Source organism: Triticum aestivum, chromosome 7A, assembly GCF_018294505.1.
Source record: "Triticum aestivum cultivar Chinese Spring chromosome 7A, IWGSC CS RefSeq v2.1, whole genome shotgun sequence".
Lineage (NCBI taxonomy): Eukaryota > Viridiplantae > Streptophyta > Magnoliopsida > Poales > Poaceae > Triticum > Triticum aestivum.
The window spans coordinates 357528812-357550675 of record NC_057812.1 but is presented as its reverse complement, the minus strand read 5'-3'; the positions used below and the strand labels follow the sequence as shown (position 1 = coordinate 357550675).

Sequence of the window (21864 nt, the reverse complement as noted above, 5' to 3'; positions counted from 1 at the left end):
CCTGCTGGTGTTCCGACGTTGGTCGCTCCATGAACCGACTGACATAGCCGACGGAGAATGCCAAGTCCGGCCGTGTGTGAGTGAGGTAGCGAAGGCTCCCCACAAGGCGTCGGTACTGCGTAGCATCCACTTCCTCCGTCGTGCTGTCGCGACTTAGTTTCAGCCTCTCCTCCATCGGAGTGAGAGCTGGATGGCAGTCGGTGAGCCCAGCTAGCTCAACGATGCGCTTGGCGTAGGCGGACTGTCGAAGCGCGATCCCGGAGTGGTCCTGGTGCACCTCAATCCCTAGATAGAAGGAGAGGAGCCCCAGGTCACTCATCTGGAACGTGGCCTTCATGTCTTCCTTGAACGCCGCCACCTCTGCATCTTTGGTGCCGGTGATCACCAGGTCGTCAACGTAGACGCCCACCAGCAGGGCATTTCCTCCACTCCCCCGTCAGTAGACGGCAGCCTCATGCGGGCTCTGCTCGAAACCCATCTTCTTCAGCGTGGAGTCCAGCTTGGCGTTCCACGCCCTGGGTGCCTGCCGCAGGCCATAGAGAGCCTTGCGCAGGCGGAGCACCTTGCCCTCCTGGCCGGGAATCGTAAACCCCGGTGGCTGATGCACGTAGACTTCCTCCTTCAAGTCGCCATTGAGGAATGCCGACTTAACGTCCATGTGGTGGACACGCCAGCCCTCCTGGGCAGCCAGCGCAAGGAGAAGTCGCACGGACTCCATCCGTGCCACGGGAGCGAAAGCGTCGTCGAAGTCGACTCCTTCCTGCTGCAAGAAGCCTCGGGCCACCAAACGAGCCTTGTGCTTGATGATGGCGCCGGCTCCATCCCTCTTCAGCTTGAACACCCACTTAAGGGTGATTGCGCGGTGACCTCGAGGGAGATCAGCAAGCTCCCAGGTGCGGTTTTGCTCGACCGCATCCATCTCCAACTTCATCGCGGCGCGCCATGCCGCGTCTCTCTCGGCCTCTGCAAAGGACCGTGGTTCGCCGTCTTCACACACGAGCTGTAGCTGCGCCTCCAGGTCACGTGCCACCAGTCCTGGCACCGGCTGGTCGCCGAGCACATTATCCATCGTACGGTACCGCAGCGGTTCACCTCCATACCATGCGTCGACCCGCTCCTCGTCGTGAGTGAGCGGGGAAGCGAACTTCATCGGGTTGTGCTCTGCGTGAGCTGGTGCTGATGAAGACGAGCCCGGAGTGGCGACCGCCGGGGCTGGAGTATGCGGCGTCGCCGGTTGTGGTGTCGTCGGTGTAGCAGGCGCCGGAGTCGATGTAGTTTTGGGGGCCGGGGTAGACGTGCCCGGTGAAGAGGAGCTGCTTGCTCCCCCAGCTTCCTTGAAGTGAGCGTACTCGACAATGAAGTCGTCATACGTCGGCGTCGAGCCGTCGTCCACCGCCTTGTCCCATTGCCACCCTCGCCCTTCGTTGAACACGACGTCTCGCGCTGTGCGCACATGTTGTGTCTTTGGGTCGAGGATGCTGTAGGCCTTTGAGCCCTCCGCGTAGCCGATGAAGACTCCCGGAGTGCTCCTGTCGTCGAGCTTGCCGATGTGGCCGAGCTCCTTGGCGAACGCAAGGCAGCCAAAGACCCGCAAATGAGAGACCGCCGGCTTCCGCCCATGCCAGGCCTCGTACGGAGTTTTGCCGTCGAGTGCCTTAGTAGGAGAGCGGTTGAGGATGTAGACGGCCGTTAGCACCGCCTCTCCCCAGAAGACAGCCGGCATCCCTCTCTGCTTGAGGAGAGCCCGAGCCATCCCCACAACCGTCTGGTTGCGCCGCTCGACGACGCCGTTTTGCTGCGGGCTGTACGGCGCGGAGTAGTGGCGCTGGATGCCCTCATCGGCGCAGTACGACGCGAATTCAGCCGCCGTGAACTCGCCGCCGTTGTCAGTGCGCAACACGCGCAATTTGCGGCCGCTCTCCACCTCCACACCAACCTACGCGCGCCTGATGGCGTCCGCCGCTACTCCCTTACTGCCGAGGATCATCACCCACATGTAGCGGGAGAGATCGTCGACGAGCAGCAGGAAGTAGCGTCGACCTCCTGGTGTGGCTGGCGTCACCGGGCCGCACAGGTCTCCGTGCACGAGCTCCAGCTTCTCCTTAGCCCGAAAACTCGCCTGTTGGGGAAAGAGGAGTCGTCTCTGCTTTGTCAGTACGCAGATGTCGCAGAACTGCTCCACATGGTCGAGGCATGGCAGGCCTCGCACCATCTCCTTGGCACTTAGACGCTTCAGGGCCTCAAAGTGAAGGTGCCCAAAGCGCTCATGCCACTGCCATGCCTCGTCGTCTCGACGGACAGCGAGACAGACCGGTTGTGCCACCTGCACATCAAGGACGTAGAGTCGATTTTCACCTCTGGGCACCTTGGCGAGAAGGCGACGCTGGCGATCCCAGATGCGTAGGACCCCATGCTCAATCAGCACGCGTGAGCCGTTCTCATCCAGCTGTCCCAAGCTGATGATGGAATTCCTTAGCGCGGGGATGTAGTAGACACCGGTGAGCAGCCGGTGCTCTCCCATCTTGGTGGTGAAGATGACGGAGCCGACGCCCTTTATCTCCACAGCGGAGGCATCCCCGAACTTGACGGAGCCTCGCGCATCGGAGTCGAGCTCGGCGAAGAATTCCCTTCGACCGGTCATGTGGTGGGTGGCGCCGGTGTCGAGGCACCACCCCGTAGCCTTGTCCTTCCCGGAGCCATCGCCGAGAAGAGCGTGTGCTTTTGGCTCATCGAGGTGGATGAAAGCCTTTGCGACTGGAGTCGCCGAGGGTAGCTCAATGCTTGCATGCGCCATGAACAGAGCCGTCTCCTCCTCCTTCGCCTGTGCGACGTGAGCCTGGCCTTGTCGTGGTTGCCGACACTCATTGGCCCAATGGCCAAACCGGCCACAGTTGTGGCAACTGTTGTCTTGTGCCGGCCTGGGCTTGCCAGCGGCGCCGTCCTTGGCGCCTCCGCGGGCGTCACCTTCGGCACGTCCTTGTGCCCTGCCCGGGGGGCCTCTTCGCGCCTTACGCTGCTTGCCACGCTTGCGGCCGCCCGTCGAGGAGGAAGGCTCCCCCTTCTTCCTGTCACCAAGGCTGGGATCCCACTGCTCCCGAGTTAGGAGCAGCTTCCCGCCGGTGGTGACGGGCCCCGAGGGGGGCTGTGGCTCGTCGGTGTCGACGACCTTGAGTCGACCTATCGCCTCCTCGATCGTCATCGTGGAGAGGTCCAGCAACGACTCGATCGAGCGAGCCATCTGCTTGTACTTCTCGGGAATGCACCAAAAAAGCTTCTCGACAGCTCTCTCCTCGGTGTAGGTGGCATCGCCAAACTTCACCATCTTCTGCAGCAGAGTGTTGAGACGGAGAGCAAAGTCATCAACGTCCTCACCTGGCTTGAAGCCCAGGTTCTCCCACTCCTTACGAAGTGCCTGCAGGGTGGACTTGCGAGCACGGTCGCTGCCGATGCGTGCTGCGGCGATGGCGTCCCAGGCCTCCTTGGCAGTCCGCTTGTTGGAAAGCGAGAACTGCATCTCGGGCGGGACTGCGGCGATGAGGGCGTCCAGCGCCCGTCGATCCTCTAGGTGGTCGACGTTGCTGTCCTGGACTGCCTCCCACATGCGCCGCACCTGGAGCCTGACCTTCATGATCCCGGCCCACTCGACGTAGTTGGTTTTAGTGAGGGTAGGCCACCCAACACTGGAACCAACATCCCTGACCACAGTCCGGACCTCGTAGAGGCCGCGGTCCTGGTCGTTGCAGCCGCCGTTGCGGTGCGCACCTCCACTTGGAGCGCGGGCGTGCTCGGCTGCCCACTGCGCCGTCCGCTCCTGCGCCACTTTGGCGCGATCTGCGTCGGCGCCGTCGTCCGCAGGCGCGGAGCTGCTGGAGCTGCCGGGGCTGCCGCGGAGTGCCTTGGCATCCGCCGTAGCCTCACGGGCTGCTTCTGCTGCTGCTGCTGCTTCTACCTCCGCCCTGGCTGCTTCTACCTCCGCTCTGGCTGCTGCCAGCTCCGCTGCAGCCAGCCTCGACACTCTTGCCGCCGCAGCAGCCGCTGCTACAGCCGCTCGCTCACGCTCCTCTGCCACGGCGCGCTCGGCCTCTTGCCGGCGCCGCATGCTCGAGGTAGCCGTGTGCTGAGAGCGACCTGCAGACATGGCTCGCTGCAGGGGGGCTGTTGCGTGAAGAGGAGGCTGATGAAGACGAGCTGCTGCTCGACAGTCCGGAGGGAGGAAGGTAACCAGAGGCAGACGGAGCAGCTGCTGCTACCGACTTGGGCTGCTCACAGGAAATGCTCAGGGTGCAGGTTAACCTGGCTCTGATACCACTTGTTAGACCTTTCAACCTGAGCATTGATAGTTGTGGATGACACTAGGAGAGTTGGGACAATTTTCGTTGGTTTATTTCTCACGCAATGCCATGCCAACCTGAGGGGTTGGGGATACATATTTATAGGCTGCTAGCCAGCCAAGGCATATGCTAAGATGCTGCTAAGATGCCAGTCTAAGATGCTAGTCTAAGATGCTAGTCTAAGATGCTAACTGACAGTCCTTGATGGTCAAGAACAGAACTCTATCCTAATAGCCAGTCCTTGATGGTCCAGGACTTTATCCTCCTAACTGCCACAAGGACCATGTGCTGCAGCCCCACAAGGACCCTAGTACACAGACTTATCCATCAGTTTCTACCGTAGATTCGTTAAGGATTTTAGCATCATTGCTTCTTCTTTGCATGCTTTGAGCAAGAAAAATGCGCCTTTTGTTTGGGGACCATCCCAAGATAACACATTCAATGAGCTTAAGAATTTGCTTACTCATGCTCCCGTGCTTGCTTTACCAAACTTTGACAAACCCTTTGAAATTCATTGCGATGCTAGTGGTAATGGCGTAGGAGGTGTGTTAACGCAAGAGAAGCGCCCCATAGCTTACTTTAGCGAGAAACTTTCCGAAGCGCAACTCAATTACCCCATCTATGACAAAGAGCTATATGCTTTAGTGCGAGTTTTGCATGAATGGGAACATTATCCTCGCCCTCATGAATTTATCATTCGTATCGACCATGAAACACTTAAATACCTTAAGGGTCAAACTAAGTTGAACAAGCGCCATGCTAAATGGATTGAATTCACTGAGTCATTTCCTTATGTCATCAAGTACATTAAAGGTAAGGAAAATGTTGTGACGGACGCTCTTTCCCGTATATGCATGCTTGTCACCAAACTTGAACTAAATGTCATTGGCTTTGAGCACATAAAAGACTTATATGCAAATGATCCTACTTCTGCTATTCCTTATGCCAAATGTTTGATGCATACATCTTGGAAACGCTATTACATCAAAGATGATTATCTTATGAGAGTTAACAAACTTTGCATCCTCGAGTCTTCTCTTCGTTTGCTACTTTTGCAAGAATCTCATGGCAGAGGACTAATGGGACACTTTGGACGCGACAAAACATTTGCTACGCTCTCCAAGAACTATTTTTGGCCCCAGATGTTCCGCAACGTCAACCGCTTCACCAACCGATGCATGTCGCAAAGCTAAGTCTAAAGCTCAATCCTATGGTCTCTATATGCTTCTTCCAATTCTGTATCAACCATGGGAAGATATTAGCATGGATTTTGTGCTTGGTTTGCCTAGAACTAGAAATGAAAAGGATTTCGTATTTGTTGTTGTGGACCGATTCTCTAAGATGGCTCATTTCATTCCTTGCAACAAGATAGACGATGCTTCACATGTTGCCAATCTTTTTTGTAGGGAAATATTGCGCCTACATGGAGTACCAAAGACGATAGTCTGAGAACGCGGCGTCAAGTTCCTAAGCTACTTTTGGAAAACCTTATGCACCAAGCTCGGAATCAAGCTACTTTTCTCCACGGCATACCATCCACAAACCGACGGCCAAACGGAGGTGACCAGCCGCACACTCTCCGCTCTACTTCGCGTGTTAATCAAGAAGAACATCAAGGAGTGGGAGGAGTGTCTACCCATCGCCAAGTACGCCTACAACCGAGCAAGACATTCGACTACCGGCAAGTTCCCCTTCAAGGTCGTCTACGGTTTCAACACGTTGTCCCCATTGAACATTCTTCCACTACCACTACAAGAGCGCACAAACATGGACACGACTGCCCGAGTCAACTATCTCAAGAAGATGCATGAAGATACAAGGCACACCATTGAGCACCAAGTACAACGACTCACGACCAAGCTCAACCTCAACAAGCACCCCATGGTATTCAACATTGGAGATCTTGTGTGGCTACACCTTCGCAAGGACCGCTTCCCCTACGAACGCAAGTCCAAACTTCTAGCACGAGCGGATGGACCCTTCAAGGTGCTTGAACGCTACAACAACAACGCCTACAAGATCAACATTCCACGAGACAATTACTCCGTGAGCAACATCTTCCACGTCAAAGATCTCTCGCCCTACCATGGTGATGAAGATTTCGATCCGAGGTCGGATCTTCCCCACGGAAGGGGAGATGATGCGGAGCAGCGTACGGTCATCCCCATGGACCTACCATCGTCTCACGAAGTGCCAAGAGGACCTATGACACGAGCTAGAGCTAGAGCTCTCGAGACCGAGGTGACTTCCTTCCTAAGTGATATCACATATGATCCTCTCGAGACATGGCTACTATCTAAGTCCGGAATGTTGTGCATGATCAGGTACCAAGAGGACCCTCCCGAAGATGCACGTGAAAGCGGACAAGTCCCCAAGTTCACGGATGAAGAGAGCCAACGGAAGGAGTCAAGAACAGCTTCCAGGCCCCGGACATCCGGCCATGACCCCGAACATCCGGCCCCTGGAGCATCGTCCACAGCAGCCGCCAAGCAACTACAGGCCCCGGACATCCGGCCCAGCCCGGACATCCGGCCCGAAGCCCGGAAATCCGGCACCCTTTATCCAGAGAGAGTCAAGGCCAGCCCCGACCGCCCGGACATCCGGCACCTCGTGAAGCCCCGGACATCCGGCCTCCCCTGTCTGCGCACAGTGTAAGGGCCCGAGGCCCGTGTACCCCGTCGTCCACCTAGACTATATATACTCCTCCCTCTTTCTAGGGTTAGCGTTGCGTTAGCTCATATGTGAGATAGAGCTTCACTCATCCATCCGGATCTACTTCATTGCGAGGAACAGACACCTCTTCGGAGAAGATCCACTTGGATTCAAGACCCCTAACAGGAAGACATCAAGACCTCCTCACGGAGAAGAACCGGTTACCCTTTGTATCGTCCCTTGTTGACTTTGGATCGTGTGATCTCTATGTGTACTCGGATCTAGCATATGTGTGATCGTTCTTGTTGGTTTGAGTGATTCTCTCGTCTTTCCCCTCGTGTTCTTCGCGGGATCCGCTCCTTTCGTGAAAATCGGCCATCTAGGGTTCCACCCTACATCACGTAAGAACATGAACAGGAGACTCGACAGGTCGAACGGAGGTCAAAGTGGAAGAATCATGAGTCATATGAAAAGACGCTCCAGTATCAAGAATCCATGGGGACGTACCTGAATGGGTAGAAGGTGGTTTCTCAGTGCCAGAAGAGTCGGTCACGGAAACTACGGAACCCGTCGCTGAAGAATCCCAAGCAGCAAGCAGGCATCGCAGCTACACAATCTCACGCGCACGGCGGAAGCGATCCAGGTAGAAACGCCTGCCGACGATGAGCAACCACCACCATCCGTGAAAGTCGCGTGTAGAGTCGACCAAGAGTAGCGAGTCGGCGTAGAGCCGCATGTAAGCCACTGGGGGAATCGACATAGAACGGTCATAGCCGTGCGCGGAAGCCGCAAGAGGAGTCGAAGTAGAGCAGTCACCGCCGCCCGCGGAAGCAACGAGAGGAGTCGACGTAGAGCGGTAACGGCCGCGCGCGGAAGCCGCGAGAGGAGTCGACGGTCATTGTCGCGCACGGAAGCCGCGAGAGGAGTCGCTGAAGAACGACCAACGCCGCAGAGAAGCGACTAGGGAATGCAGTGCAGCTGTCGAAGGAGTTGATGTAGAGCGGCCAACAGCATCGGTGGAAGTCGCAGAAGGTGTCGAAGTAGAGTGACAACCACCACCTCCAAGCGGACGAGCACCAAGCACTGAGGACAAGCGCATGTGAGAAACGGGATCAGTGAAGGGAACACCATAGAAAAACACCGGGCAGCGAGGGAGTGGCGTACCTGACGAAAGCATTGTACCTCTTTGTTTACACTCTTTTTTCTTCTTTTTTTAACCACCGAAAGAGACTAATACCGACAACAGAACACCCGATGAGCCTGGACGTGAGCGGTCAGGAGCATCGGCAGATCAATCAAGGAAAAAAAGATCAAGAGAATTGATCGGGGACCAATCAATCGAGAAGCGGACAACTCGATCCAGTGGAGCGCTGGACAACTTGATCCAGAGGGCGGCCAAAACGGGAGCACGTGAGGCGGCGGGGCGTCCCGGCCTGGGATGCAGCGAGGGCGAGGAGCAACGTGTGTGCAAAGGGCCCGCGGGAGGGCACCGGCGACAGGTGGGAATCGGAGCCGGCAGCCGCACGTCGGCTCGCAGTGATGTAGGCGGCAGCGGCGAACGAACGGGAGGAGCCAGCGGCAGAGCGGCGACCAGAGAGCGACGGGTTCGGCGGCAACCTTGGAGGAAGACGTGCGGCGCGATCCAGCAGGAGAATACGAACCGTACAGACGGCGACCTTGGAAGATACGAACTGTACAGACGGCGGATGAAGGCTCGATCTGGAGCAGCAGATCAGCAAGCGTCACACGCGTACAGCAGCAGATCCAAACCGGTCGAAGACCGAAAACAGCAGTAGGGCAGCTGCGAGCGTTCAGGAGAAACGACCAAGAAATCGATGTAGAGATCGAAGGAAGACCAGGAAAAAAAACTCAATTCGAGCAGCACGAGTTGCAACGTGCAATGGAGACCCTAAAACCTGGGCTCTGTTACCATGTTATCAAAGCAACTTGTATTATTGAGATACCAAAACCAACATATGTACACATACATGAGGATGCCAAAAGGCAACAAAAGGAAGCCAAGATTAGCTCAAAAAAAAGGATGCTAAGAGACAAGAATGCAAAGGCCAAAAGACATCACTAATATAACAGAATTGAGCAGAAGGACATGGTCTGTGCGGTCCTCGGCAAGATTGTAGGATGGCATGGTGCAAGCTCGGGTCATGGGATGGCATGACTGGTCGTTGGGTGAGCTACATGGCACGTTTACTGTTTCTTTCAGAATAAAAGGAGAAAGCTAGAAAAACTGCAAAGAATTACGCAGCAGAAAACTCATGTGTCTTCATCTTCTTCTCTCGCTCACTCTCATATCTCAATTCATAGGTAACATGAGCAAGGGGCGCACTAGCGGTTACACGCCAGCTTCTAGCACTAGGACAGCGGCTCCGACAATATGGTGGATACTGCATTGTATCTCACGCCAGCGTGGAGTGGCAGTAGCCAATTCCTTGCTGAGACATGGGCGTCCACCTGATGGTCGGTGCGGTGTGAAGACATCGCACCAATTAGCCAGCGCCTTTTGGCCTTTGCGTGGAGTACCGGTGGAGGCAACTATTGAACGATCCATCATTCAGATGCTGACAGGAGCACTGCTCCTTGTCCAGTGTGAAAACTCTTGTCCTTGCCTTTATTGGTCAGTATCAGCAGCAACAAACTTGCGTCGTTACATTGTTGAAGTCGTTGTCTACTTGTTGTTGTGCTGGTCTTCATTGGCTGGTCTCGATAACCATGACGAAAATCCTTGTCCGGGCCGTTTCTGGCCAGACCTGGCAAGACGATAGCATGAGGACGTTTATCCCTTCTTGAAGGTGTTGCTGCGGAAGAAGTCTGATCTAGTTATAGGTATTAACCTATTAATGCCATACTTGTAATGGTTCGGCCATGGTTCCCTTTGTTATATACTAGGCTTAATAATTAATAAGAATGGTTGTGTGCATCGCAATGATGCAAAGGCCGGAGATTCTAATCTCCCTTTCAGAAAAAAATCGGCCTCGTACGCATGCTGAATAATTGTTTTCATCAGTGGATCATAACATAGACTGGAAGCATTGCAAGAAATTCATCAGCTGGTCTGGAGTTCTGAAATTTGCAATAGCTTGCATGGAGATGTCATGTGTGTAGCCTTCAGAGATTTGTTCACTGTTTAGTGCAGCACTGCTTATCAGCACCAGTCCATGCTTGTACCAACGATTGAAGTTGTTCACAGTTTGTATGGGTGGTTCGCTGGAGCTAACTGTACAGGTTCCACTGACAGGGATTAGAAGTGAAGGGAATTATGGGGGTTAGGTCACGGGGTGGAGATGACCCAACCCCTGGGTGGAATTAATCCCCTAGAGGAAGAAGGCCGTAGTGTGTAGGTACATCTACTCCCCAACCAAGTGAGTTAGGCTCACTTCTTTAACTTGTCCTTTTCACATACTGAAACTAATACTATAAGATTAGTATAAAATAGGTTTTGAGACTACTAAGGTAACCAGCTCTCTCTGCATGCATTTACTTTTGACAACATTTATTTAACTCCACAGTGGTGATCTTTTTATATTTAGAAACCCAGAACAAATAAAGGAGGGGGTATATTTAGAAACCATGAACAAATAAAGGAGGGGGCTAACCTGCCTCTTCTCAAAATCTGATAGCTCCAACGATTTGGCTTCGAATTCCAGTACTAAACAGTATTTCCCATCATCAGTTACCTACATGGAAAATATACTATGAATCCCAGAACCAAGAATTACGCCAGTGAACTGAAATGTCCTTTTGTTAAATCATGTGAAAGAGTGGCTAAACTTTATGCAATTTCTACATCGTGAATTTATTAACAAGCCATAACAATACTCATGAAGGCCAAATTTCTTGCTAAAATTTCTACATCATGTAATCAGTAACAACCCATAACAATACTCCGTCATGAAGGCTAATTTTTTTTCTGAGATTTGTACATCATGTATTCGGATAAAATACCACTGTTCCTGAATACATCTCACTCTGCCTTTCAAACTAGTCCTACTTAAGCTATAGCTATAGTCCTCGCATTGTCCATCTTAGTCAACACCATCTAGTATGTTGCCTAGAGATCTGTGGTAATGCTGACCAATGACAAGGCAATAAAATAGGGGGCCACTGATGAGACAAAAATAGGATCTAATGGCACTTGATGTAACTATCTAAATATAAATTGTCAAAATTAAACGTGTGCTTTGCAGTAAGTATAACCATCTGTAGAAAAGACTACTCCAAGGAACAAAGTAAATGCAAAATTTACTTCTTGAATCTTTTGTAATATAGGTGCACTACGTCTTGGAATGCCGCCACCCTGCCAGTTCGATAGAAGGAAAGAAGATAAGTAGGATAAAGTAGCAGAATCCTTCCAATGTAAAGAAAGAGATTAGCTAGAAAATATTAGGAGCTGAGGTGAACATGAATATATAGGTATAATACGAATAAAAGGAGAGATAATGTCAGATTATGGAGTATTTAACAAAAAACTACCACATTTCATGGAACCGTGCCTACAAACTACCACTCTACAAATTTATGCCGAAAACTACCACTTTTTGTCTAATCTTTGACTAAAAACTACCATGTCGGGAAAGTGCCCAATTCGCCTCTTCTAAACGCCTTTCTGACAGGATGGGCCCACCTGTCAGCATTAATCTTCTTCCTCCTCTCTCTCTGGCATTTCCTCAAACATTTCATGTGCACTCCGCCGCTCTGCCCCGCTCGTCCTCCCACACCGTCGCCCCGCAGCACCTCGTCAGCCCGCGCCGCCCCGTCCAGTTCCTCATCGGCGACCTCCCGCTCCGGATCCGCCTCCCACGCCCGCGACCAGTGCCACGCCTCCACGCCGTCTTCCGCATCCCCGGCCTCCTCATCGCCGCTTCGCCCATCCCCGGCCACCGGTGCCCTCGCCGGAGCTAGCCGTCTCTGCCGCGCGCGGCCTCTCCCTCGCCCCGCCAGTGCCCCTGCTCCAGCGTCGCCGCCGGATGCCTCAAGCTCCAGATCCGGCCGACCTCGCCGCTCCCCTCGGCCTCCCGCAGCTGCCTGTTGCCGGCCATCCCCATGGTTCGAGGAGCCCGAGCCTTCATCTGCTCCTCTCGCCCTGCACCGGCCTCCACCAGCACCCATGGCCGCCGCTTGCTAGTCACCACCACAGCCGCCGCGCCCCTCCTGCTTCGACTTCATGCCCGAGCTTCGTTTTCGTCATGGACGTGGGGTAGCAGCACGGCGAAGTGTTTGACGAAATGCCAGAGAGAGAGGAGGAAGAAGATTAATACTGACAGGTGGGCCCATCCTGTTAGAAAGGCGTTTAGAAGAGGCGAATTGGGCACTTTCCTGACATGGTAGTTTTTAGTCAAAGATTAGACAAAAAGTGGTAGTTTTCGGCACAAATTTGTAAAGTGGTAGTTTGTAGGCACGGTTCCATGAAATGTGGTAGTTTTTTGTTAAATACTCCAGATTATGGCAAAGCACCAAAACAAGGAATTACCAAACCATATTGAAAGATCCGCTTTAGCGCTTCATCGAGATGCTGCTCATCACCATATCTATAACGTGTAACATCACTCCTGACCTAGAGGTAGGAGCAAGATTAACATGTGGCATGGTAGATGTTTGCATTGACTTAAAGGAAGTATTGAAAATTAAGCAATTAATCAGTGATACTTTGCAAAACAAACATTCTTCCACAAACACCAGAACTAGAACCGACGCACTTGCATTGGTTAAATGCTTGGCATGTCTAGTCTGTAGGTAGAAAAGAACTGCAGAGATATTTGGTTTAAGAATAGTAATGCAGACGCAATTGTAATGAGGTCACACCGGCACCATAAACGGAATGGGCAAAGTTTTAAACATGTTTGGTTAGCTCACGATAATCAATTACAATGCATGGTCTCTGTCCAATTGTAGAGTCCGGCATCATCACTGGCACATCCACCAACAGCGTCAAGGGATGGTTCCCACACCTCGTGTTCCGATTTGCTTCCGCGGTGGGTTGGACGACCCGGAGACGATGGCATGGTGGTGTACATGGCGGAGGACACACCGATCGGCCTGCCTCTGTTCGTTCTTGCTGCTGCTGGAGTTGCAGCAGCGGCTCGGGCCACCTCAATGAGAATGCGACGCGGGAGTTCGTCTGCCGGTGGGTGGATGACAACCGGATCCTGTACAGCGAGCGCATGGTCGACACCCTGATGAATGGGGGCTGTGATTGAGCGTGGCATTAAACCTGTTGGTGATCGGCCAGCAAGCGGAGAGCGTAAGTCGCTGCTGATGGCCGGAAGAGAGTGACGGTGTCCCGTCTAAGGGACCTCTCACCACATCGACTCCCGGCCTGGTGAGCCGGGCTGAGGACCCCTAGATCGGTTTCGTCTTGGGGCACTTCGCTTGGCCCATGGCGACCTACCAGGAGAATCAAGAAGCCTTGCAGTTCAAGACAAGGACTCCATATCCGTGGAGGATTCCTCTCCACCGATGTAGCCGACTAGGACTCCTGTAATCCTAGGGCTCCGGTGTCTTATATAAGCCGAGGCTGGGCTAGTCGATAGACAACATTACACATTACAATCTCTTGGTAGATACATGTACCCTGTGCTACACTCCAACGCAATAAACACAAACAGGAGGGTATTATCTCCTCAGAGAGCCCGACCCTAGGTAAAATCATGTGTCCTTGCTACCATCGCTCCTAGAGGCCTAGCTTAGGATCCCTACCTCGAGATCTGTCGGTTTAGGTTCTGTCAGTGGTGGCCCATATAGGTCCTACTAGGGGATAGGCAAGTTCATCTACATCGGTTCTGGTAATCCAATCAGCCCGACGGTAGTTTGGATACATTCATCCTTTGTGTCATTATTTAACAATATTTTTTTGTTAGCGACCAACCCGACTCTCGTCATGGACTTGACCATTGGGTGCGCCTATTGGGCCTGGGCTGCTGGAAAGCAACGGAAGGCAGCGACTAGAAATACAAGTGAACGAGCTATGAACAACTTGGCTCGGAACAGGACGGCTTCGGCCTCCTCTGCTTCTGTCTTCCTCTTCCTCTAGTGTTCATCTTCTTCCCTGTATTGGTAGAGATTGAGGAATCCATGGCTGTAATGTAGGAATAGAAAGTGTGTTGCTAACATTTGGTAATCAGAGCCAATCGTTCCTCCATGCAAAATCAACACAAATTCTAGCCATTTTAGGCGGATCAGCTTGGGCTGCCCGTCGTGATCGAGCGTTCGCACCGGTGGAGGAGCCGCCGCACCGATGCCTCGCCGAGCGGACGGTCCAGGGTTTCAAGGCATGGCGTCGCGCCGAGTTACAGCCATCGTGGCGCAGGTGGCTTCGGAGGTGTCCGCGGCGGTAGCATCGGAGGTGTCAGCTGTCGTGCAGCAGCGTTACAAGCTGCGCGCGGGGGGCACCACGAGTATCTCGACCTTGCACCGACAACCACATCGACCCCAACTTCGTCTGTGGCAGACGATGCCGCCTCCTCGTACGTGCAGCCATCCACCATGGTTCACGCGCGTGACTTGGATCGGCAACCGGCTGCGTGCCTCACGCTCTCCTCCGACCTTGCTTCTGTTCCTGATGCATCCATGATGGTCGCCACTCAGAATCAGCATCAGCCTTAGCGCAGCAGCAGCACGAGGAAGATGTGGCACCGCGCCAAGCCATTGAGAACATAGTCGACAGCGTCCTCGCTGCCCAGACGCCCACCACCTGTTCAATGCAATGTCAAAGCCACGATGTCACCATATCGGTGTCAGCACCCACTCCCGCCGCACCAACAACTTCGTCCAAGGTCACCGTCGATGTCGTCCCCGAGCGTTGCTGCTTCGACCTCGAGTCAGTTGCTTCGACCTCGAGTCAGCGGCCGTGACCTTGACTCCGACCTCCACACTGGACATCTCGGGCGACAGCTCAACCGCGGCGAACTTCCTCACGCACGATGCCGTTTCCACCACCGGTTCGGCCATGGCCTTTGTGCGCGTGTCGACACCCACAAACGGTCCCACTATTGTGCTGATGGACACTACACCAGCCAGTGTCCCGACGAAGGTTGCAGCGCACGAGACGTGTCGCCATTCTGTGACACCCGCCATCTGCACGAGGAAATGCCTGGGAGACAACACGTCTACGGCATCGACATCATCCTCCCAAACGGTGGTGCTTGCTTCATCATCGGCAACACCAGCATTACTAGCTACTTTCTAGGCCGCGTTCATGGGTCCAGCTGCGGGAGAACTGCTCGAAGGCGGCGACGATGTCACCTCGCCGACGCCAACTTCTGTCGATGTGGTGGTCCCTGTAATTACCAACAAGGTTAAAATTGCAACTCTCATCCCAGCTAAACCACTCACCGAGCACAAGCTAATTGGCTTGGTCCACGGTGGTGCGTAACATTCTGGAACAACAACAGGCACAAGGACAGTCGTTTCTGGTGGATGACCTTGCTCTCAAGAGTATGCAGCTGATGTTCTGGGCTGCGAAGGATCCGTGGCTACCTTCTCTCTCAAACAGGAGCACAACTTCTAGAATTTTCAACATGCAAGTTCAAACAACACAGCTGAAGCCAACCGTATTCAAGTGGTCAGATCTTTTTTGTTTTGACACACACTTTCTTGGTGGAAGCACTCTTGACTTATTACTGGCGAAGCGAGCTGCACATACTGTGGGGAATGGGTGTTGTCTAGATAATCTTCATTGTACTCTTGGAAATAATAATTTGGCTATCACACATTGGGGTATGCATATTCCTGCTCGAGAGATATGGGTGCTCATGTACTGTCATTATGCAAGGATGTATTTTTCATGGTAAATCACAGTTCCAAAGGATGCCAGCTCCGGTGGATTCCTCACCATCCTCAATGGGAGAGCTGAAGTACAGTAGCATTATTCTCGCACAAGGATCCTAACTGATGTTGTTTGCAGATGTCAGATTTCACGTCACATTCTACGAGGTAATACTGAAAACTCAGAGCTGATGCAAAGGTTGATCAACCACTCACTATTATTGTCTGAATTTGAGTTACACAATAGTGGAAATAATATCTTTTTTTGTTGTGAGTTGGTGCAACGGGAATTTCCCTGGAGAATTATACTTGTGTCAAGGAAGTCTTGGTTCCAGTATTGCATTGCTAGATGTGAGTGCTTATATGGTTGTCAGAATTTTCAGTGGAAAGTTGAATGGTCTTGCAGTTCTCAAATCTCTCTATCAAGTCTTCAGACTCGACTGCATTGTGTCGGCCTGTTTATGCAGTGGGATTGTTACCATCACGTTCTGGACACACTTCAAATTGGGCATGCTTCCGCCATTGCATTACAAGGATTTGAGCTTCTGGAGATATTTAAGTGTGGACAAGATGATGTTGAAAACTGGGCATGTTATTCAGTGTGGTCTCAAGCATATCTAATGGAAGATTGCATGGTCGTTTAACTTGAAAAACTTGGATGTCGTCAACCAGTCAGAGCAAAAAATTCTTGCGACAACATACCCTGAGTTGCATTTTCCTTGGCACCCAGGCGATGTCCTGGTACAACATATCCTCTTGGTGGAGTTCAGTTGCCTAAACTGCAAAAGGCTCATTGTGGAAGCTGCCACACAATATCATTCTGAATGTTTTGCTTGGGAATTTACATGGTCACTTCACTCAGTGTGTTGTGCTGGCATGGCAAATACCGTACCATTTCAGTTCTTTGTTTCCATTGCCATGAGGAGCTTCCGGAGCGTCGAGTTTTATCAAGGTCCAACTTACTACTACCACCACTGCCTTGACCATGCTTTCTACTCCGACAATGTCTGTGTCAACCAACCCGACTACCTCGACGCTTTCTGTGACCAAGTGAACATCAGCGACGACTACTTCCTTGAGCAAGTCGGTGTCGTCTGCCCCCTCAACCTCGCCAAGTTCCGCCTCAACTACGGCACTCACCATGACCTCAGTGAAGTCAGGAAACATCAAGTACCATGGGATCCAGGAGGTTCGACATGGCACCGGCTTGAGGTCAAGCCAGATTTTAAGGAAGGGGGAATGTTAGCGACCAACCCGACCCTCGTCATGGACTGGACCATTGGGTGCGCCTGTTGGGCCTGGGCTGCTGGAAAGCAACGGAAGGCGGCGACTACAAATCATACATTCTTAAGAAGTTGATCCCCACTACTAGCAATTCTCTCAACATGCACACTATCCACATCAGCATGATGTCACGTAAGCGTTCAATTTGCAAGCACCAACCAATCAGTCTGAATCCCCGGCCTAACCTACAGGCTACAGCCACACTGGAAAAAGGCTTAAATTATTTCTTCCCGCACGGCCGCCCCGCTCCAAGTTAAAGCAATGCGGTCTGATCGTCTCCTCAATTACTACTTCCCCCACCGAAATCCATGCCTCTCTTCATCTTCTGCGCTAGAGTAACTGACGGAGATGTTCGCCCCTTTAATCTATGGATCTGCCCTTTCCGTAGCCTCCGCCACAAATACGACTGATGGAGACAGAGCGTCCCATTATCGCTTTGCTTCTTCGTTCTATCATCAATCCGCAGCAGTATCATCTTCTCCTAGCCCAGGCCATGGAACACCCAACCACCTCTCCTATGTTTCCATCCACATCTACCACTAGGGTACCAAATCGAAGAAGGAAAAGCAAGATTCAGGTTCTGATGCTACAAACAGGAACATGAAGCCTTTTTTTTAATGAGTCAATTCAGCTAACGGATTTGGAATATCTGGTTGTACAGACTTCAGATCTTGGGAGAACAAAAAACATGGCAGAAGTAGAGGTGTTGGCTTCCCGATCTGAGGCATCCGGAGGGACCGCCAGTTGCCTAGGGCGTTGCCCTCATCTTCCTCTTACAATCTCCCTGCCTTCCCCGAGCTGTTGTGCCATTATGTTCCAAGCGCCTGCAGATACTGTTGCCTTAGCTGAAGGGGACGAATTTGAACACTCCTGTCGTGGACCGCATGTCGCCTACTGCCACCCAAGACATTCATTGAACGGCCGGTGTAGGGGCATCATCTCCAGCATCTGCACTATAAAGAACCATACCTCTGTTGCCTGCTGCTGCGTCATGGTCCCATGGACAAGTCCCACAAGAAGGTAACTACTCCTAGCACATTGTGTTAATCCCCTATTAGTCTCCTAAATTAACCTCGCCCTGCCGTTAACTTTGCTTTATGGATATATATGTTAACGCTTCATGCATCTCTATCTCCATCGCTTGCTGCTCCTCCCTCACGGCATTTGTATCACGTTGGAGGTAGTTCTTGATTGCTCCATGGCTAGCCATTCCTAATCTTCCTCTACTATCTTGCTACCGCGGGGTGAGCCGTGAAGTAATCCCACATGATTTTCTTATTATTTATTGCCATGCCATGGACGAATGTTTGTATTATTTGTCATCCAAGGATGCATGTTTATTGGATCATTTGAGGCAGCGGTGCTCAGTTACATTTAGGCGGAAACCGAACTCTTTTTATTTTCTTTGCACTTTACTTCATTTTAGGCACTGGGATGTTTTCTCTATTGTTCTATTATTTCTTGATAGTAGAATCATATCCTTTCCAGATCGTATGGACAATTAATGTTTATTGGTTCATTTTCTGAATTGTTGTTAAATCTTGCTATCTGATTTCCTATATAGAATAACAAAAAACAGATTGTTATGGTACATGGAGGGTTGGAGTTTCATAATTTTAATTTTGACTGAAACTGTAGGAAATTTTCATTACAGAATTAACTGCAGATTGTGTTTCCTAGCTCTGTGCGAAAATATCATATATATTTCATGTTTAAAAGTTCCCTTCAAATTGTCTGAGCACATGCCGCCTCACCATTAGGCCTCAGTTTGACCAGGAGATCTTGCAGCCTCCGCTCATGGAGTGGTTATGAACCAATATACGAAGAGCCCACTCTCTAAGAAGTGTTTCAAGTTGTTTCAAAGTTTCAGTTTCTTTAAACACTGCCAAGGATAACCCGTGTAAGTAACAAATAGATGTACACTGTAACTAAGCCTGAAATATTAACAGCATGTTGTTATGAAATTATAAATTAACTAGCTCCAATAGTTCATGTAATTGTCAACATATGTATATACATCGCTTGCTGATTCTAATTTCTAATTGTTGTTTTGTTTGGAGTAGAAAGGATGTTCAGAACATAGGAGTACATATTAGCTGGCTGCTCAAGGGCTGCTTCATAACATGATGACTAGCTTTCAGGTGCACATTAATGCCCATATTTTCTTCTTATGCCCATCTTATATTCTGTCCACATATATTTTGTTTTCCTGTGATTAACAATTGGTGAAACACCTTTTGGAAAAAAAAAGACTTGGCTCAACAAATTTGAGCATTTTCATACAGATGAATAAGGGAATATTTTGAAGTCACTACCAGTCAATTGAGTGTATTAATTATTTTGATGCTCATACAAGCCAAGTTGACTACTGAGGGAAGGAATGCCTGCATGTTTGAGCTAAATCTTTGTATGTTTGTAGAAAAGTGTATTTGTTGAATATTTAAAATGTAAATATTAATATTTCACTGGATATTTAATAGATGTCATACTTCATTTTCATTCATCCAAATGCGCTTTACTTTGAAGCCACATATAGAAGGTAGAAAGTCCCGCCACAACGCGCGGGGTATTATCTAGTACAAGTGAACGGGCTACGAACAACTTGGCTCGGAACAGGACGGCTTCGGCCTCCTCTGCTTCTGTCTTCCTCTTCCTCTAGTGCGGGGGGTCACCGGAAGTAATGGCTCCTGATGCGGACATGCCGGGATTGAATAAACCTAAACGACCCTGGAAGAGGAAGGTCTATCCAGCGTCGGCGGTCCATAGGAGTGCGAGAGTGAAACTCAAGAAAAAAATTCATGATGATTTATGAAAGGGATCTTTTGGAATAGCAGAGGTCTGGCAGACTTGGCTAAGCAACGGTTCCTTGCAGAAACAACTTTAGAGGATAAACTAGAGTTTATCACTCTTCTGGAGACGGGTAGAGATAACTTGACGCCACAATTCTTAGGCTCACTTACAGCGGGAGTGGCCTTTGATTGGCACTGCCTTCCGCCAAGAGGGAGATCCGGTGGGATCCTCTTGGGAGTGAAATGTGAAACCCTTGAGGTTATAAATGTAGTAAGAGGAGAATATACGGTGAAGTTCAGGGTTAGGTCCAAATTGGATGGGTTCCGTTGGGCCTTAGTGGCAGTATATGGGGCTGCTCAACCAGAGTTTAAGCCGGATTTCTTAGCAGATCTGGTACGGATTTGTGGAGATGAAAGATTGCCAATTCTGGTAGGAGGTGATTTTAATATCATTAGGAGGAAGGACAAAAAGAACAATGATCATTTTGATGGACGGTGGTCTTTTATGTTCAATATGATCATTGAGAGTCTTAACCTTAGGGAGATTGAACTCTCAGGAAGACAATTTACCTGGGCAAATTCTCTTCCTACTCCTACGTACGAGAAGCTCGATAGGGTTCTGGCGAGTGTGGAATGGGAACAGAAGTACCCCTTAGTGTCGGTGCACGCGATGCAACGGGCGATCTCAGACCACACACCCCTGTTAGTTGATTCAGGGAGCGCCACGCATATTGGTAATAAAAATATTTTCTCGTTCGAATTAAGTTGGTTCGAAAAAGAGAATCTTATCGAGATGGTGGCAAGAGAGTGGGCTAAACCAGTGCATGGCACATCTAGCGTGGAACGCTGGCAGAACAAAATCAGACACCTAAGACAATTCCTGAGGGGTTGGGCTAAAAATGAGAGTGGGATCTATAAAAAAGAGAAGGAGAGGCTGCTCCAGTTAATTCAGACGCTAGATATACGGGCGGAAACGAATTTGCTGGACCCGACTGAGCAAGCTTGCAAGTCGGAAGCCGAGGCCAAATTACGTTCGTTACTTAGAGAAGAAGAGATGAAGTGGGCATTGCGTGCCAAAGTTCTTAAGGTGGTAAAAGGGGATGACAATACACAATTTTTTCATATGATTGCGAATGGCAAGCATAGGAGAAAAAAATCATTCAGCTAGAACAGGATGAGGAAACGGTTGTTGGACATGAGAATTTGAAGCTGTATATCTCCAACTATTACAAGCAGTTGTTTGGTCCTCCGAAAGATAACACCGTGACTCTGGATGAGAGTGTACGGGCTGATATCCCTCAGTTGCAGTCAGAGGAGAATGAGATCCTGTCTGCTCCTTTTACTGAGAAGGAGGTGTTTGAGGCGATAGATCAAATGAAACCAAACAAGGCACCGGGACCAGACGGGTTCCCGGCAGAATTTTAGAAGAAATGTTGGCATGTTGTGAAAGATGATCTTATGCCTATGTTTCATGATCTTTTTAATGGCCATCTTCAACTGTTCCATTTGAATTTTGGCACGATCACTCTTCTACCTAAAAAGGAGGAGGCTATCCGCATCGAACAATTCAGACCCATATGCTTATTGAATGTCAGTTTCAAAATCTTTACAAAAGTGGCCACCAACCGGCTGACAAAGGTGGCACACTCGGTGGTGCAACCAAGTCAAACTGCCTTTATGCCTGGAAGACACATACTAGAAGGGGTAGTTGTCTTACATGAAACCTTACATGAAATCCACTCGAAGAAACTTGATGGAGTGATATTCAAAGTGGATTTTGAGAAGGCGTACGATAAGGTCAAGTGGCCTTTTTTACAGCAAGCTATGCGCATGAAAGGTTTCAATGAGTCCTGGACGAATCAGGTGGATTCTTTTGTCCAGAAAGGCAGTGTTGGAATAAAGGTTAATGATGATATTGGCCATTATTTTCGAACGCATGAGGGCCCGAGGCAGGGTGACCCAATGTCCCCAATACTGTTTAATATTGTGGCAGACATGTTGACAGTACTCATAGGCCGGGCCAAGGAAAA

The 21864-nt window shown here is 50.7% G+C and overlaps 1 protein-coding gene across 9 annotated transcripts in view; it reads right to left on the bottom strand.

The window, feature by feature from the left end:
* LOC123154793 (thylakoid membrane protein slr0575) overlaps window positions 1-21864 on the bottom strand; it is a 43899-nt gene that overhangs the window by 18017 nt on the left and 4018 nt on the right. For 2 of the 9 annotated variants that reach the window (XM_044573424.1, XM_044573423.1), the window contains exons 5-7: window positions 12469-12552; window positions 11245-11295; window positions 10595-10675 (exon numbers count right to left, since the gene is read on the bottom strand). In XM_044573424.1, the coding sequence (XP_044429359.1) occupies window positions 10595-10675; window positions 11245-11295; window positions 12469-12552 (216 nt within the window). The remainder of the gene's footprint in view (window positions 1-10594; window positions 10676-11244; window positions 11296-12468; window positions 12553-21864) is intronic. The other 7 variants (XM_044573427.1, XM_044573426.1, XM_044573430.1 and 4 more) reach the window with 5 other exon arrangements.